General features: G+C 40.7%; 1 protein-coding gene across 1 annotated transcript in view; it reads left to right on the top strand.

The window, feature by feature from the left end:
- LOC124776157 (Down syndrome cell adhesion molecule-like protein Dscam2) overlaps nt 1-12,541 on the top strand; it is a 111,552-nt gene extending 99,011 nt beyond the window's left edge. Inside the window, exons 9-10 of the mRNA XM_047250997.1 lie at nt 11,857-12,134; nt 12,344-12,541. Of these exons, the coding sequence (XP_047106953.1) occupies nt 11,857-12,134; nt 12,344-12,541 (476 nt within the window). The remainder of the gene's footprint in view (nt 1-11,856; nt 12,135-12,343) is intronic.
- The last annotated feature ends 6,952 nt before the right edge of the window (nt 12,542-19,493 follow it).

Genomic DNA, 19,493 nt, shown 5'->3' with positions numbered 1-19,493 from the left:
TCATATGCCCCTCCCCCAACCACCCCCTCCACCATCATCATATACTGCAGCTCAACTCCCACCCACACACTGTCATGTCCTCTGAGCTCACCTAGGAACACCATCCCATAAACCTGGACAAAGGGTATGCCCCCATGCCCAGCAGTGACCAGAGTCCTCCCTCCCTTGAAGACGGCAATGGCACGGGCAATGACAGTGGCATAGGTGACAGTGATTCTGAGGGGCCATGGCGGCCCAGTGGAACACAGCTGAGTGGAGTGGTGCACCCTGCTGGTGCTGCAGCAATGGCAACATGGCAACATTGATATCTGTAGGCTCCCCATCCAGCATTGCCAGCACAGGACCAGATGGAGGCAAAGATGGCAGAGGTTGGGGGGGTCCTCCTGGGCAGCATGTCTCCATATTGAGAAGAGATGGCAGAACATCAAGCCCACAAACACGCAACTGATTTTTATGGTGGTGTAACACTCCATAGGGCACCTGCACTAATTTCATGGAATAACCAATGATTTTCAACACAATTACCTTCTCCCAGCACTTGCTACCATGGAAGCATCTGAAAAAGACAAGATTATCAGGCTTAAACTGAGTGTGCAGCTGTGGAATGATAGCCAACCATGATGGGGGATGCAGCAGCTGGAAGAAGGATCCAGTGTCAGCAAGCATGCAACAGCACCAGTGGTGAGCGTTCATTTCATGGCCGGGAGCAGTATGAGCCCACAAACAACAATAGTGATTCCTCTCTAGTGTGAGAAGTGTACAACTGGGACATTTTTTGCTTCAGTGTCTGAACCAGTTGTTCAGCTACACCATTGGATTAGGAGTGAAGCAGTACAGTGGTGATAACTCTTGGTTCCATTGGAAACACAAAACTGCTGGAATGCTACTGATGTAAACTGTGGTCCTTTGTCTGAAATGGCCACTTTAGGGAGGCCCTCTATGCAAAAAATGGACTGCAGTGTTTTCACTGTGCTAATAATTGTGGGGGAGCACATCAGAACCACAAATGGGAACTTTCTGTAAGTATCAGTGACAAGAAGCCAGGGGGGGTTCCAGAAGGGGCCCATGTAACCAGTATGCACTCTTTGCCAAGGGAGGATAGTCTGAGGTCAGTCAAAATTTTTTTGTCAGGAAGAAGTGTGTACTCTATGCAAACCATACACTGTAAGGTGAATTGTTCAATTTGTTGTCCATACCAACCCCTGTGCAGTGGCATCAGGCAAGCTGCTTAGTTCTTGCCATGCCTCAATCGCTTTGTTGTAGGAGGCCAAGAATTTACTGCTGAAGTGAAAAAGGAACCACTTCATGACATCGGTCATGTATCTATGTGAAGAAAATAACATGACTTTGAAGTGACAAATTGTATCACAGTGCAAAGTAACAATGATCAATGGAATTGCTGTTCTGCTGAAATGTGCACAGTCAGCCAGATTGGAATCCACAGTCAATGCCTGAGCAATCTGATGAGCATCAGTGTGGTAGCAAAATTCTTCAGAAGCGTCAAACACCAAGTCAGTGCTTACTGAGAGGCATGAAAGAGTATTAGCATTTGAGTGTTTTGTAGCTGGTCGATACACACTCTCATATTGATAACTGGCACTGCAGTTTTGGTCTGTACAGGGAGGAACCGGCCCCATCAAGCTAAACAGTGAAACATGTGGCTTATGATCTGTCACCAAGCAGAACTTCCTGCCATATATGTATTGGTGAAATTTGGTGACTCTGTAGACAATAGCAAGAGCTTCTTTCTCTATTCATGAATAATTACTCTCAGCTCTGTTCAAGAATTTGGAGGCAAAAGCAATTGGTCTGTCTACAGATCCAATTCTGTGAGAAAGGATAGTGCTAATTTCATATGACAAAGCAACAATAGCAAGAATGACTGGCTTAGCAGGATCAAACTGCATGAAACAATAGTCACTAAGCAAGGCATCTTTTGAGTTTCTGAAGTACAATTTCATGATCAGGAGACCACACAAATGGAACATTCTTTCTGCAAAGGTGATGCAACAGAGCAGCAATCTGCACAGCCTGTGGGATGAATCGAATGTAATATTTAAGTTTTTCTAGAATAGTTTGCTATTCAATTTCTCCCAGAAAAGCTTGCAATTCAGTTTGCTTGCAAGGAGCTGGCAGATCATGAATAGTAGTGTAGAATGATCGCAAGGGGTGAACCCTCTGATTGTTAATGATATGTTCTAGATACACAATTTCAGGCTGAAAGAATGAATACTCTCCTTTATTTTAATGTAAACCTACATCTTAGAGCACTTTAAAAAGTTTGCATAAATTTGCTAGATGTTCCTCAGAAGTACATCTTGAAACAAGAATATCATCTAAGTAATTTCCACAAACTGGGACCAGGGTCATTAACTATTCAAAGTATCATTGAAAGATAGCAGGTGCAGAAGCCCTGCCATGTGGCAAATGTGAAAATTTAAATAACCCCTGATGGTTGTTGATAACAAGAACGTGCTGGAACTGTTCATCAACAGGTAACTGTGAACGTAAGCATCTCACTTAAAAAGTGAATGAAAATGACCAGCACCCTGTTTGTGCTTTAATTCGTCAGGCATATCAAAGGAAACGAGTCAATCACAATTTGTGGATTGACTGTTGACTTAAAGCCTGCACACAAATGTACTTTTCTTGATAGCTTCCATATGATGACTAACAGCAATGCCCATTGGCTGGTACCAGGTGAGGTGGTGCAGTGGTTAGCACACTGGACTCACATTCGAGAGGATGACGGTTCAAACCCGCATCTGGCCGTTTAGATGTAGGTTTTCTGTGATTTCCTTAAATTGCTCCAGGCACATGTCAGGAAGGTTCCTTTCTAAGGGCATGGCCTATTTCCTCCCTCATACTTGGCACAATCTGAGCTTGGGCTCGATCTCTGATGACCTCGATATTGAGAGGGATGTTAAACCCAATCTTCCTTCCTTTTTCTCATTAACTGGCTGCAGTGGGTACAATCATTCCACTTTCTTGCTGAGCTAATAGTTCCTGAGCAACTTGGCCCCTAATTGCATGAGAAACAGGGCAAGCAAAAACAAAGTGAGGCTGATCATTGCCTTTCATACAGATACAAGCCTCAGAATTGTTAGCCTGCCTAAATCATCTTGAAATAAGCCAATAAATTCCTTGCAACTTCCCAATGTTGAAGTGACAGGCACAAATGAGTTCACTAATAAAACATGTCTTCTACTTTAAAGTCAAATAACTGAAAAGAACCCATTCTAAAAATATTTTTGCAGCCACATGAACGCAACACTATAAATGGAACTGTTTTGGCGATGCTGCAAAAAGTAGTAGGTGAGTTGCACAGACTAACACCAGAATGTCATTACCATTGTAGGCAGACAACATAGATTGAGACTGGTGTAATCATCTCTTTATTGAACAAGTAACCATTGACAGACTGCAAGCAAATTTTCTGTTTGGTAATTTCCACTATGACACAAAGTTTGTTGTAGTGATGTTGAATGGAAGAAGTGTTTGACATTTTCTGTGATGCATTACATTGTGACTAGGCCTTGAAGATACTGCATTCACTTAGTGCACTGACTGTTTTTGCACTTCATTCCTTTTCCAGCAAACTGCCTGTAAGTGTCCATGTTTCCCAAAATGGAAGCACTTAGTGTCATGAAATGACAGGCTTGGCACATATGTACTTTGAAGCAATGGGAGCAAGAACTGACACTGCTAGACTGTTTGTGTCAGTGCTGCTGGTGTTTACTATATTGCAATGAGACTTAGCATGCCTTGGCTGTCTGTTAACAGGCATACACTGTTTACAAGTATCCTGCACGAATTGGTGTGGAATCAAAACTATCCACTGAAATGTCATGCAAGTCCTGATGTTCAAGCAAATGAAGCACTTGTTTGAGGGTGGGGTTGGGGTACTTTAAAATCTGATCAGAAATGCAAGAATCTGACACATTTTGTGTGATAGCATCTCTAATCATTTCATCACTAAATTACCACCTCACTCACACTTCTAATTACTGTGACAGGTCAACACTGCAGTACAGCTACCCATTGCTTATAGGTCTGATTTGCTTGTCATTGGAGGCAAAAAAATTTATTCCTAGCTGCAGCCGCATTGATCTGAGAATCCTAATACTTGTGTAGCACAGCTACCAGATTTTTCTAGGCACACTTTCAGGGCACACGGTTGGGAACAGTTTTATAGTAAGAAGATAAGTAGGCGCACCAACTGTAGCCAGAAAATAAGGAGGTTTTGACATACCTTGCACTTGATGCACTGCAAAATGTACATTGAGCTGAGTACAATACTCAGTCCATTCCTCCATGTTAATTTCAAATATCCAAAAAGGTGGCCCAAAGTTGGCACTTGGAGTAGTAGTGGCGGGGCTACAGATTGTGGGGCTGGTGGTGATGGCGCTGCTGCTGCTTGATATGACAGGGTCTGTGTCATCATTTGCATTACATGTTGCATTTCCTGGACCTGAAACTGGATAACAGGAATTGAAGAGGGTTCTTGCACTGTGTTTTGCAAATTGCTAGCCATAATTAAATAACAAGAACAAAACACCCAAAAGAAATTAGCTAAAAGGGACAGTGTTAGGTGCAGCTTGAAGAACAAGAGAATTGCAATAAATGCAGCAGTGGAAGTAAGTACAAATACACACAAAGACAAATAACAAATCAGTGCAAGCAGTGAGAGCAAGTGAAAAGCAAAAGTGACTGCAAAACAAGCATAAATTTTAAATCCAGTTATGTTTAGATGCAGTATCCACCTACACAGCAGGCCACCATACAGGCAAAGTGTTCAGTAAAGCAACTCAAATCCAATTCATTCAGATGGAGCTCACAAAAGTCCAATTAATGATGACTGGTTAGCAGGCCTCATTAACTCAGCAGGTGACCGTAAGACTGAACCAAGACTGCCCTCAAGCTGGCCGGTCTGCTCCTTTTCAACTCTTCCAATGGGGCACTGCAGCCCCTGCTTGCAGAGGCTCTCCCTGCCAGAGGATATAGATGTGCTGCAGCTCCCATGGCTTAGGCTGCCAGCCTCTGCAAGTGACATGGCAGGTAGTGGAGTCAATGTGGAAGCACTCCACAAAGCTTGTAGACCAAGAATAACTCATACATTTTTTCTTTTCTTACATTTGAAAACCTCTCTGAAATTTCTTCTTGACAGTGAACTATTACTGTTGAAAAGTATTTTGTTCCAGAACTTCACAGACTGATGTGATGGGCAATAAATTAGAATAATGCAGTATAATCAATGAAGTAATTATTCTGCAAAATTGGATTGCAGAAATCTCAGCTAAAGTCAGTAAATCAACATTGTGCAAAGGCCTCTTCAAATAGTCTTATGTTTTTACATCCCTTTCCCATTTTGTTTTCTTTTTAACTAAATGTGGGGCTGGTTAATAAACTTCTTAAAATAAGTGTAATAGATTTTCTGCTAATTATACCAGACACTAAGTTGAGACTTGATCTGCATCTTTGAGAATTCTATCTCACTGTGGGACTAAAAGAAGAGCGAATAGAGAAAAAGCTACATGTATACATCAGTTCTATCTGTGCATTTGGTAATTTAATGTTGTTGGCTTGCATACCTGCGTTATTAGTAATATATTAATGAATTTTAGGTTATATTTGTCTGTATGCAACTGATAAATGCAATTTTTGTCTTAACCAACCAATTTCACCTTACTTTAGCGAGGTGTCTTTAGTGGTGTTACATATTGTGCTCTATTGCTTATAAGCTACAAACACTATATAAACAATACATATATTTTATTACTTATGGTATGTGTTTGTCTTTCACATGTGTTGTGCTGTTCTTCTGGTGGAGCTATTCTTATTTCTTTACCACTAAGAAATCTTATCAGCAAAGACAGATTAATAAAATGGCAGGATCTGAACTGTTTGCACAGCTTGTTCACAATAACTTGGCACTTTTATTGGCACTGTAAAAAACAGAGAAAATTGGAACTAGTCAAAAGAATTTCATTTGTCTCTGAGTGCTGCCAATGTTAAGCTGCCACTAGAGACGAAGTGTTACTGTACGTGTCGAAAGGCACAAAACACTTATAATAGTATCAGAAGTGCTTCAAACAGCTGATGCTGGCTTCCCCTCACAGTTCCTGTCCCTTCAGCAGTTCTAATTTGGGGGAAGGCACACGTTCTGCAATTCTTGACATCCACCACACATATTGTCAACTTATCATGTTATCATGGACATACTGTAGCTTACGAATAAATTAGCATGGAAAGTAAATGAAAAGTGCTGCATTTAAGTGAGAATGTAAATCTGTTTAAGGGCACAGAAGATGTTTCATAAAGTAAAGTAGAACACTTGTAACAAAGTGAAAACTAGATTTATCAATTGCACATTCACAAACAGAACATAAAAGTGAATAATATAATACAATAAAAAACAGAAAATCTGGAAGTGAATAGCAACAATATGAAATGGGAAAGATTGCTACTCACCATACAGGGGCACTGAATGGCAGACAGACACATTTTAAATGTACCTGTCTGTAGTTGGGAGCTCCAATGTTAGGCGCGTAATGGGGCCCCTTAGGAACATGGTTGCCAAGGAGGGGAAGGAAGCCAGTGTGCACTCCATGAGCATTGTCGACAGAACCAACTGTGGTCCTTCGATGCAGAGCCAAGTGGAGAATCTGAATCAGAGGCTCAGGCAGTTCGGTGACCATGTAGGCTGCAGATTCCTTGACTTGTGCCATCGGGTGGTGGGTTTCCAGGTTCCGCTTAATAGGTCAGGTGTCAAACTTCCTGGCAGATTAAAACTGTGTGCCCAACTGAGACTCGAACTCGGGACCTTTGCCTTTCGCGGGCAAGTATTCTACCATCTGAGCTACCAAAGCACGACTCACGCCCGGTCCTCAAAGCTTTACTTCTGCCAGTATCTCGTCTCCTACCTTCCAAACCTTACAACAAAGGTAGGAGACGAGATACTGGCAGAAGTAAAGCTGTGAGGACTGGGCGTGAGTCGTGCTTCGGTAGCTCAGATGGTAGAGCACTTGCCCACGAAAGGCAAAGGTCCCGAGTTCGAGTCTTGGTCAGGCACACAGTTTTAATCTGCCAGGAAGTTTCATATCAGCGCACACTCCGCTGCAGAGTGAAAATCTCACACTGGAGGTCAGGTGTCCATTACACACACGAAGTGACTACACGGGTAGTGGTGGCTGTGTGGAAGGGGCTGGGTTAGTTTTTAGGTTAGAGGGTCTCAGGAAACCACAGAAAGGGCGTCCATCTAAACAGGGGCAGGTAAAACACAGTAAGGTAGTTGTAAAAATGATTGTTATTGTAGTTGTAAACTGTTGTAGCTGTGTTGGCAAAGAACCAGAGCTCCGAGCCCTAATAGAAAACACTGAAGCTCAAATAGTTATAGGTATGGAAAGCTGGCTAAAGCCAGAAATAAGTTCATCTGAAATTTTTTTCAAACGACCTAACAGTGTTCGGAAAGGATAGATTAAATACGGTTTGTGGTGGAGCATTTATTGCTGTCAGATGCAGTTTACCTTGTAGTGAAACTGAATTAGATAATTCCTGGGAAGTTGTATGGTAGAGGTTATACTTGACAATCGGACAAAACTTTTTTTTTTTCTTTACTGATGCCCCCCCTCGACTCTGAAGATACAGTTGCTGAACTGTTCAAAGAAAACCTGAGTCTCATTTCAAATAGGTACCCCACTCATACAATTATAGTCGGTGATGACTTCAATCTACCCTCAATATGCTGGAAAAATTATACACTCCTGGAAATGGAAAAAAGAACACATTGACACCGGTGTGTCAGACCCACCATACTTGCTCCGGACACTGCGAGAGGGCTGTACAAGCAATGATCACACGCACGGCACAGCGGACACACCAGGAACCGCGGTGTTGGCCGTCGAATGGCGCTAGCTGCGCAGCATTTGTGCACCGCCGCCGTCAGTGTCAGCCAGTTTGCCGTGGCATAAGGAGCTCCATCGCAGTCTTTAACACTGGTAGCATGCCGCGACAGCGTGGACGTGAACCGTGTGTGCAGTTGACGGACTTTGAGCGAGGGCGTATAGTGGGCATGCGGGAGGCCGGGTGGACGTACCGCCGAATTGCTCAACACGTGGGGCGTGAGGTCTCCACAGTACATCGATGTTGTCGCCAGTGGTCGGCGGAAGGTGCACGTGCCCGTCGACCTGGGACCGGACCGCAGCGACGCACAGATGCACGCCAAGACCGTAGGATCCTACGCAGTGCCGTAGGGGACCGCACCGCCACTTCCCAGCATATTAGGGACACTGTTGCTCCTGGGGTATCGGCGAGGACCATTCCCAACCGTCTCCATGAAGCTGGGCTACGGTCCCGCACACCGTTAGGCCGTCTTCCGCTCACGCCCCAACATCGTGCAGCCCGCCTCCAGTGGTGTCGCGACAGGCGTGAATGGAGGGACGAATGGAGACGTGTCGTCTTCAGCGATGAGAGTCGCTTCTGCCTTGGTGCCAATGATGGTCGTATGCGTGTTTGGCGCCGTGCAGGTGAGCGCCACAATCAGGACTGCATACGACCGAGGCACACAGGGCCAACACCCGGCATCATGGTGTGGGGAGCAATCTCCTACACTGGCCGTACACCACTGGTGATCGTCGAGGGGACACTGAATAGTGCACGGTACATCCAAACCGTCATCGAACCCATCGTTCTACCATTCCTAGACTGGCAAGGGAACTTGCTATTCCAACAGGACAATGCACGTCCGCATGTATCCCGTGCCACCCAACGTGCTCTAGAAGGTGTAAGTCAACTACCCTGGCCAGCAAGATCTCCGGATCTGTCCCCCATTGAGCATGTTTGGGACTGGATGAAGCGTCGTCTCACGCGGTCTGCACGTCCAGCACGAACGCTGGTCCAACTGAGGCGCCAGGTGGAAATGGCATGGCAAGCCGTTCCACAGGACTACATCCAGCATCTCTACGATCGTCTCCATGGGAGAATAGCAGCCTGGATTGCTGCGAAAGGTGGATATACACTGTACTAGTGCCGACATTGTGCATGCTCTGTTGCCTGTGTCTATGTGCCTGTGGTTCTGTCAGTGTGATCATGTGATGTATCTGACCCCAGGAATGTGTCAATAAAGTTTCCCCTTCCTGGGACAATGAATTCACGGTGTTCTTATTTCAATTTCCAGGAGTGTATGTTTAAAGCCAGTGGTAGGCATAAAATGTCATCTGAAATTGTATTGACTGCTTTCTCAGAAAATTATTTTGAATAATTTGTTCATGAGCCCACTCGAAGCGTAAATGGTTGAGATAGCATACTTGACCTCATAGCAACAAATAATCATGGACAAATAGGGAGCATCATGATAAATACAGGGATTAGCAACCACAAGGCAGTTGCTGCTAGGCTGAATACTGTAACACTGACAACCATCAAAAAGAAATGCAAAGTACATCTATTTAAAAAAGCTGATAAAAATGCTCTTATTGCCTTTTTAAGAGACAGTCTCCACTCCTTCCGATCTGATCACGAAAGCATAGAAAAGATGTGGAATGATTGCCAAGGGATAGTATCAATGGCAATTGAGAGATATATACCCCATAAATAAATAAGTGATAGTACTGATCCCCCATGGTACTCAAAACAAGTCAGATCGCTGTTGCACAAGCATTGGAAAAAGCATGCCCAATTTAAAAGAACGCAAAATCCCCAAGATTGGCGAAGTCTTGCAGAACTTTGAAATATAGCACGTACTTCAGTGTGAGATGCTTTTAATAATTTCCACAACAAAACTCTGTCTCAGAAGCTGGCAGAAAACCCAAAGAGATTCTGGTCATACATAAAACACACCACAAGCAAGGCGCAGTCAATACCTTCACTGTGCGATTACAATGGTGAAGTCACTGATGACAGTCCCACTAAAGCAGCATTATTAAACATGGTTTTCCGAAACTCTTTCACCAAAGAAGACAAAGTAAAATATTCCTGAATTCCAATCAAGAACAATTGCAAAGGTGAGAAATATAGATGTTGATATCCTCGGTGTAGCAAAGCAGCTTAAATCACTTAATAAAGGCAAGGCTTCCAGTCAAGATTGTATACCAGTCAGGTTCCTTTGAGAGTATGCTGGTGCGATAGCTCCATATTTAACAATTATATACAACCGCTTGTTCACAGAAAGTTCTGTACCTAAAGACCCGATAATTGCTCAAGTCACACCAATACCCAAAAAAGGAAGTAGGAGAAATCTGTTGAATTACAGGCCCATATCACTAATGTCAATTTGCAGTAGAGTTTTGGAACATATACTGTGTTCAAATATAAATGAAGTACCTCGAAGGAAATGATTTATTGACACATAGTCAGCATGGATTCAGGAAACATCATTCTTGTGAAACACAACTAGCTGTTTATACTCATGAAGTAATGAGTACTATCAACAGGGGATGTCAAATTGATTCCATGTTTTTAGAATTCTGGAAGGCTTTCGATACCATTCCTCACAAGCATCTTCTAACCTAACTGCGTGCCTATGGAATATCGCCTCATTTGTGCAACTGGATTCGCAATTTCCTGTCAGAAAGGTCACAGTTCATAGTGATAGATGGAAAGTCATTGAGTAAAACAGAAATAATATCCGACGTTCCCCAAGGAAGTGTTATAGGCCCTCTATTGGTCCTGATCTATATTAACAACATAGGAGACAATCTGAGTAACCCTCTTAGATTATTTGCAGATGATGCTGTAATATACCGTCTTGTAAAGTCATCAGATGACCAAAATGAATTGCAAAACAATATAGATAAGATATCTGTGTGATGCAAAAGTGGCAATTGACCCTGAATAAAGAAAAGTGTGAAGGTATTTCAGTTACGCGATAAGTCACACGCATCTGAATGCTGTAAATTCAACTAAATACTTGGGGATCACAATTACAAGTAACCTAAATTGGAACGATGGCATAGATAATGTGGGTAGAGCAAACCAAAGACTGTGATTCATTTGTAGAACACGTAGAAGGTGCAACAGATCTACCAAAGAGACTGCTTACACCACACTTGTCCGCCCTATTCTGGAGTACTGCTGTGTGGTGTGGGATCTGCATCGGGTGGGACTGACGGATGACACTGAAAACGTTCAAAGGAGGGTGGCTCGTTTTGCATTATTGCGAAATAAGAGAGATAGTGCCACAGACTTGATATGTGAATCAAAGTGGCAATTGTTAAAACAAAGGCATTTTTCTTTGTGACTGGATCTTCTCATAAAATTTCAATCACCAGTTTTCTCTCCCAATTGTGAAAACATTCTGTTGCCACCTACCTACATAGAGAGAAATGACCATCAAAATAAAATAAGAGACATCAGGGCTCCCACAGAAAAATTTAAGTGCTCGTTTTTCCACATTCCGTTCGAAAGTGGAACATTAGAGACAGCTTGAAGGTGGTTCATTGAACCCTCTGCCAACACTTAATTGTGAGTAGCAAAGTAATTACATAGATGTAGATGTAGATGCCCCTCAATGCCTTGTCCATGTGTTGAGCAGCAATCTGTTCTAATTCATAATCTTCTATATAAATATGTTGATATTTTCTTGTTAGCAGGCTATAAATGTCATGGTGTCATAAGATCTTGTATGAAATTTTATGACAGTTAACCATAAAACATAGTTCATACCATTATGTCAAAATTAAAGAAAAAATAGCATCTAGAAAACAAGCACATTAAAAGCAATTATTTTTATTGTAATTATCAAACTTAGCAAATCGGAGTACAACTGGGTAGTCCTTTACATACCAGTGAGAAAAATATGTCTCTGATGTGTTTTCTTGTAGGAACAGATTTGCACCAATTACATTTCATGTCTTCCAGATAAGCCATTGGAGGACTTAATGTCAGGAGCAGATAAGAAGACTGTTGCACCCATTTATGACAGTGACGATGGTCTGGTGGCACTGAGTCCAACACCACAGGAGTCTGTGTACTTGCCTACACCAGTGAGAGTTTCACCTGCCCACAGGAAAGGCATAAGCCCCTACGCAACATTTCGAGTTCCTTTAGAAGTATCAATGAAAAATGCTGAAAATATTGAGTCATGTGTGTCATCTGGACCTGTTCAGTACCCTGGGAACATTAAGATCTCAGAAATGGTAAGTATATTTTTGGATGGGGGGAAATGAATGCATTCTTTGTGAGTTTCTGTGATCCATTTAGTCATAATTTATTGAAGTAGCTGTAATGCTTCTGTCTGAAAGTAATGCAATGTTCTCTCAGTTGGTAGATCCCTTGCAACCTGGAGTCTGAGGGACTTGCACCTCTTTTCCAACTTTTCCTAATTGCTCTTTTATCCTTGACAAAGGAAGATGAAAGTTCCAAAAGCCTGATAGAACCTGTGTGGGTGTCTAATTGGAGAAGCAGGAGGGGGCACATCAGTTCACAGTTGACCAATGTACATTACAATGTAAGAGACAGTTTCATAAAAATAATGATTAGTTCACCATTAAAAACATATATTTTTAATAGTTTCAAATATAATGCATTAAAAATTGCTGTGTGACTAAGACAATAAATCTTCCCATATGAATCCTTCATATCTGGTCTCCTTGGCAGCCCCGTTAGTGCATGTGCATCAGTCACTGAAAAAGAGAGAGAGAGAGAGAGAGAGAGAGAGAGCAATATAAAGTGGAACAACAACATAAATCATGCCATGTGGTAGGTGGATACCAGACTTGGATTTATTGGAAGAATCTTAAAAAAGTGTAATTAATGCCAAAAGAGATCTCGTATAAAATACTTTTTTGATGATTTCTTGAGTATCGTGAAACCTAAGTTTCTCCTTGTGTAAACAAAGCTCAAATAACTTATGGGAATGCGGCTGAGTGACATTGTTGAAATATTGGCGTTTCTCAACTACATCACCTGGCTGCATTCCTGAGTATTGTTAGTGAATCTGGGACCCTTACCGAGTTGGATTAACAGAGGCAAAGATTCAAAGAGGTGCCTCACAATTTGTCATGGATACATGTAGTCATCATGAGACTGTTACAAAAATGGTCAACAAACTGCTGTGGGTAACACTTTAAGAAATATGTTGTTTGTTGTAGTGAGTCTTATTGACATGATTCCAAGAGCGCACATTCAGAAACATATTACTTCCTTCAAGTTCCTACAGTTATCATGCTGGCAAAATTACAGGAGTTCCAGTAGTCTCTTCTCATGTATCTTCCACAAGTGTAATAGTAAAGGGAAGGAAATAAATGTAGTACAACAAAAACTCTCTGGTACAATCCCTACGGCTGCTTTGTGAGTGTGGATTTAGATGTTCACAATTTTGGAGTTGACAGTTCATGTCCTGGTGATGGAAGAACTTTTCACCAACACTATCTATACTTTGCAAGCCACTTTATGGTGTATGGTGGAGGTAGCACTGTTATTTTCCACTTCCTTGTTCCATTTCAGAATATTACATGGGAAGAATGATTGTTGGTAAACACCATACAAGTTCTAATTTCACTGATTTTCACGCTGAGGTCATTTTGTGCGATATATTTGAAAGGAAGTAATATGTTGCCTGACTCCTATTGAAACAATCTCTCAGAATCTCAACAGGAGACCTCTTCGTGATGCACAACACTTCTATTATAGCATCTTCTGCCACATGCTCTTGTACTGAATGATCCCATGATGGAACATGTTTGTCATGCTTGTATCTTCCCTGTCTCTTTTGTTAGTCCATCATTGTAAGGACTGCAGATTGATGTGCGGTACTAAAGAATTGGTCAAATGAGTGTTTTGTTAGCAACTTGTTTTGTAGATGAAGTGCTTTTGGTTGATATTCTTCTAATGAATCCCAACATGGTATCTGATTTCCTGTAATTAGTTTTGTAGGGTCAGACCAGATGGATATGGATAGGTATTTTACAGATGCCAGCGGTGTAATTTAACAAAAATATATCTCTGCATCTATTTACATGAAGTGTGTTACATTTATTTATACTCGGGGTCAACTGCCAGTCCCCACACCAGTTGTTGAGCCTCTGCTGGTGTCCCTGCATTTCATTACAGTCTCCTGGTGTTGAAACCAGTGGTTCCCAACATTCCTGAGACCATTACTGCTGAACAGGATCAGATGTCATGCACATCCTATACAAAGTTTGGGATCTAATTAAATGTTAGATTGCAAAAACTATAACAGTGCAATTAGAAAAAAACTGTTTATAGTACAGATATAAAGTACAAACAATGGAAACTCAACTGTTTTCTGCTTTTTAACTAAATAAAAAAATATTTGGTCAAAAAAATAATAAGTCAATGGGTTGCTTGGTTTTGCTTATTTATAACAGTCTTTCTTTTATATTTGCTCTGGTGTCTGCCATTTCATGTTGTAAGTGATGTACCAAGTTCTTCACCTTAATTTTCATTGCAAAGGTAGTCAAAAGTCTACTTTCAGTTGTAATTCATGGCAAATGGAATCAGTGTTCCTAAGAAATCTTCCTACCACTTCTACTGTATGAAAATCTTTTTATAGGGTGCTACCTTTACAAGGTCCAGCAAATTGTACTTTGGCTTGAACTTCACAATGTGAAAATATTCCTTCATCCACTGGAACAATCTTAGAACACAGGCCAATTTTCCAAATCTGAAAATACAGTTGCTTTTAAAATTTATTACTGATGGCAAATGATTATTACCATTGGATGAACATCAAAAGCAGTAAATAGTAGAGTAAAACTGATATTGGTGAAATAAATAAATTTTCAAAATGAAGCTTTTAATGTATATGACACAGAAAAATAACAAACAGTATGTGTAAGCAATTTTGACTCATGACAGTGAGATATGATCTTTTAACATATGGAGAGATGCATGTTGCAAATTATTGGGAGAGAGAGGAAAGCAAGTAAATGGATTAGGGAACAGATTAGAGTGAGGGATATAAATGATTAATGGAAAATCTCATATAAAGATGTGAAACAAATACTAACAAAGAGATAGAGGGGCTGACCAGTACTTACCTCAGCTCAGTACAGCCGATAGATACACAAAACAGAACAGAAAATTTTCTGTTCTGTTTTGTGTATCTATCGGCTGTACCGAGCTAAGTACTGGCCAGGCCCTCTATCTCTTTGTTAGTGAGGGATATAACTATGACAGTGATGAAAAACGTAGAGGTGTGCCACACAGTTCCCAGGAAGCTGGATAGTAGAATGCCAAAGGAAGCTATTTTCTGGATTCCAAGAAATAAGAAAAGACAGAGAAGGTATACTTGTGAAATGTGTGCAGCAGCAATATTGATTCATACTGCTAAAGATCACAATTCATGGAAACATGTAGAGAAGGCCTTTATCCAGCAGAGGATATTATATGGCTGATGATGGTGATAATGAAGTATTATTTATTGTAAGGTAGTGAGATTTTGATAATAGAGATTATTTGTACAAACTAATTTAGAGAGGCCCCTCAGAAATCTTCACTTTACCCATCAGGGGGTAGTTATCCCCAGGTTGAGAACCACTGCTATAAACCAGGGGTGTACAAACTTGCTAGTACTGAGGGCCACACACTCCTCACTCTGTCTAAATAAGAGCTGAAAAAAAATGACCATACTCTAATGAGTAGGTTGACGAAGCTCTTGATGAAAGATATTGTCTGTAGAATACATGAAACACTGACAACTGTACAATGTCATTTCCTGCAGGCTCATATGCAGCTCTTATTGCTGCAACAGCTTTGTTGCACAACTTCAAAAATTGTGTGCTGTTAGATGAGTTATGATTCCAAATTGAGATCCCTGTGCCGCAATGTCAGATAGATGGGTGTGGCTCGTAAGAATGAAGTTCTACATAGACCTTACCTCCCTTTTCTGGGAGGAAATGAATGATGAGTAAAAACAAGAATTTACAAGAATGATAGGTGAAGGGTGGGGGATCAGAACAGTGGGGGGCCCCCATGCATCTAAGGGGCTGCGATCTGTGCATTCCTGTTACAGACAGTAGCACTGTCTATGAACTGTCTCATAGAGCTTTCAACACTCTCTCTTACAACTGCCCATTGTCATGCCCTATTAAAAATTACATGTTGAGTTCCATCCGCTAGGAAGTTTTAACACAAGTCACAAATCTGGACCAATCATCAATCAAGGCCACATTTTGTTCACTAAATGAGAATGCAGAACTGTATTGAGTGTCTTCTGGAAATCAATGAAGATGGCATCAAACTGCATGCTGTTGTATATGACACTCTAGGTATTGTGAAATTCATTTTGCAGTGAGTTTCATATAATACCTGTTTGCTTAATCCATGTTGATCTTTGTAGAAGAGACCACGAAGATCATAATATGGTAACATAAAACTACTAGTTCAATAATTCTGCTACATACTGATGTCAGTGATAAATTATAAGCCTGTAAATCTGTGCACCTGTCTGATGGCCCTTCTTTAAAATGTGAATGGCATGTGTTTTTCATGCCACTTTGTATCATCCATTTCTCCAGCAACCTACAACAAACTACTATTAAAGAAACAAATTTTTCACATAATCTATAGTCTTACAGGTAGCTCATCCAGTCCAGGTAACCTTCCATTGTTGAGTAATGTTAGTTTTTGATTCTGCAATTACTTATCTCAACATATGTGTGATGAATGAAAGAAGAAAAACATATGATAGTCTTCCTCAGTGAGATAATTTTGGAAGATTGAATTCAGTATTTTGGTCTTCTTTCATAATTTTCTGTTTCAGAACCAGTATATTCACTGAGTCACACAGTAACTGATTTTGATCTGCTTAGTGATTTTAAGTGAGGCTGAAGCTTCTTAGGTTTTTTACACAGATTATTCGGTAATATTTTACTTTAGAGTTCATCACACTCTAGTCACATTGCTCTCCTTTTTCTTTCTTTGGCTGTCTTCAGGTTTTGTTTAGTAATAAGGCTCTAACCTCATGTAAATCTGTGATGAAGTTCTCTTTGCTTCCATACCAACATTCCAACAAGTGTATTGAACCATTGCACATGTTTGCCATCTGTTACATGTAGGTCGAAGGTATATTGTAGAATACTTACAAATTTTAGCCATTTGTGACACAACTCTCATGGTTTGCAGAGGAAGTGCCCAGTGGGTGGAAACAAAGAAAGCCATTCTGATTTCGGCAACTGAATGACTAGAGGATCTCTAAGACAATCATTACACACAACATATTTACTTTGCAAACTGCAAAACCAATACAGTAAAGTCAGAAATGAGGTGTCCTTACAGTTTGCCTCACACTCATCCTATCTCAGTTCAAAGATATCAGTCATGCCCAAAGATCTTGCTGTGTTGTTACTACTTGTTATTGTGAAAACAGCTAACTTCTTGTATCAAGGTTATGTTGCCATTAATCTCAGCTTTCAGATCAAATTGTCATGATGTTCGGATGGAAGGAATAGATGTTCGTCTTCAAGAACACACTTTAATATAACAGTCCCTTAATTCTTCACTTCAGTGTATCTTTTGACTGTGATGCAATGAATTGATATTTTGGCTGTAACACAATTTGGTGGAGTGTCATTATCACATCAGCAGTTATGTTTTCATGAGTTTCCGTGCACAGAATGTAGCTATTGTACTTTGTTTTGTAGGTGTACTGTGCTCTTTTCCATATTAAAATGTAGTGAAACTACAGTTCGTGCTTATTACAACTAAAAATGGCAGTAACCTTCCTCGTGTCACAAAATTTATTTTACAATCACCTGTAAAAGAGTACGTGAACAAAAAGAAGATGTATCAGAAGTATTGTACCACACACAATATGAAATAGCGGATCCTTTTCCTGGAAGGGAAAGCTGTGTGACCAAAGTTCTACATTAATCAAGTAAGTCAATGGGTGATTTTATCAATAACATCATCCCGAGCCACTCATATACCACTGGTGCATACTATATACCCTCAACAGTAACATCACAGTGTTCAGACAGATACCAGAGTGAGTGATAAACAGCTGATACACAACCTTAAGTGAGGAATCTGTTAACTTGTTTTTGTAAGATATCCATCGTCCCAGACACTCAGCATATAGGCACCATCTTCCCCAGTCTGAGCAAGTGGAGAAGAATGTTCTGAATGTTTAGATCTAGGGCATATAAAAGGCTGTGTAACATTCATATAATAATACCCAATGAGAAAATTTAACCTCTAATCATCTGCTTTAGTAGTCTAACAACTATGCAGAATTTGGCATTAATTGAATCCTTTCTTTACCAAATTCTGAATATGTAATATTGGGTACTGTGAACCAAGGACACCGCCAGCATAGACCTGACAGTGTATATTATCACAAAGCCCTGCTGTTTATATAGTTTAAATTAATTATAAAAATGAAATCACAATTTTTGTAGTTCAGTAGATATATTACAAATGTGTAACTCAGTAGTAGCTAAGATGAGTTATTGATTCAACTCGTAGCCCCTGATCATTCAGTGGTAGCTACCCTTTCTTCTTAAAACGCCATGTTTTTCATGACTGACTGTTGTGCAGTATATCATATGTGCATGAGGAATGGCCAGAAATGCAATTTACTGCAGAACTAAATGGAAACAAAGCATCTTACATTACTAGGAGCAGCTGGCAGCTCTCTTGTGTTACCTACACAGAAGCTGTTTTACAATTTGTTATATCTAACTTAATGTCCTCATGGTGCCACAAAATGTAGAAAACCAGATTTAAGTTTAATATCTCGTAGCTGTTGATGTCATTATCAGTGGAGTGCCATCATAGGTAGATAAGATTTCTGAGAGATTGAGTATGATGCTTTTCCCAAAATTTGACTCCAGTGATGGAAGGGAATGATGAAAAAGTAAATCGGTAAGACCAAATGCATATGCAGTGCCACCTTGATCTCTGATGCACTGAAACTATGCATTTTAGATCCAAATTCAGAGTGGAAACATATATGACAACCGAGTGAGGTGGCGCAGTGGTTAGCACACTGGACTCTCATTCGGGAGGACGACGGTTCAATACCATCTCCAACCATCCTGATTTAGGTTTTCCATGATTTCCCTAAATCGTTTCAGGCAAATGCCGGGATGGTTCCTTTGAAAGGGCATGGCCGATTTCCTTCCCAATCCTTCCCTAACCCGAGCTTGCGCTCCGTCTCTAATGACCTCGTTGTCGACGGGATGTTAAACACTAACCACCACCACCACCATATATGACACAGCAGTAATTTGATCAAGAATGAAATACCTCTGCAATTGTTATTTGGGATGATAGCCTTTTCTTCTAATGTGCAAACATTGTCAAAATACCTAGTGAGAAACCTTACCGTGACATCCTCCAAATATGCCAGCCAAGTATATTTTGCATGGAATATGATGTCCAGAAACTTACTGATTATTTAAATGTAGACTCTCTAGTACTACTGAGATAGATTGTAAGCAGAATAATGTTCTCAATTTGTTTATGGCTGATATTTATTTCCAATGTGTCCACAACACTTCTTAACAGCAAAATGAAATGCCACATTACTA

Source organism: Schistocerca piceifrons, chromosome 2 (assembly GCF_021461385.2).
Source record: "Schistocerca piceifrons isolate TAMUIC-IGC-003096 chromosome 2, iqSchPice1.1, whole genome shotgun sequence".
Taxonomy (NCBI): domain Eukaryota; kingdom Metazoa; phylum Arthropoda; class Insecta; order Orthoptera; family Acrididae; genus Schistocerca; species Schistocerca piceifrons.
The sequence above is the reverse complement of the archived record's forward strand: the minus strand, read 5'-3'. Positions and strand labels throughout refer to the sequence as shown.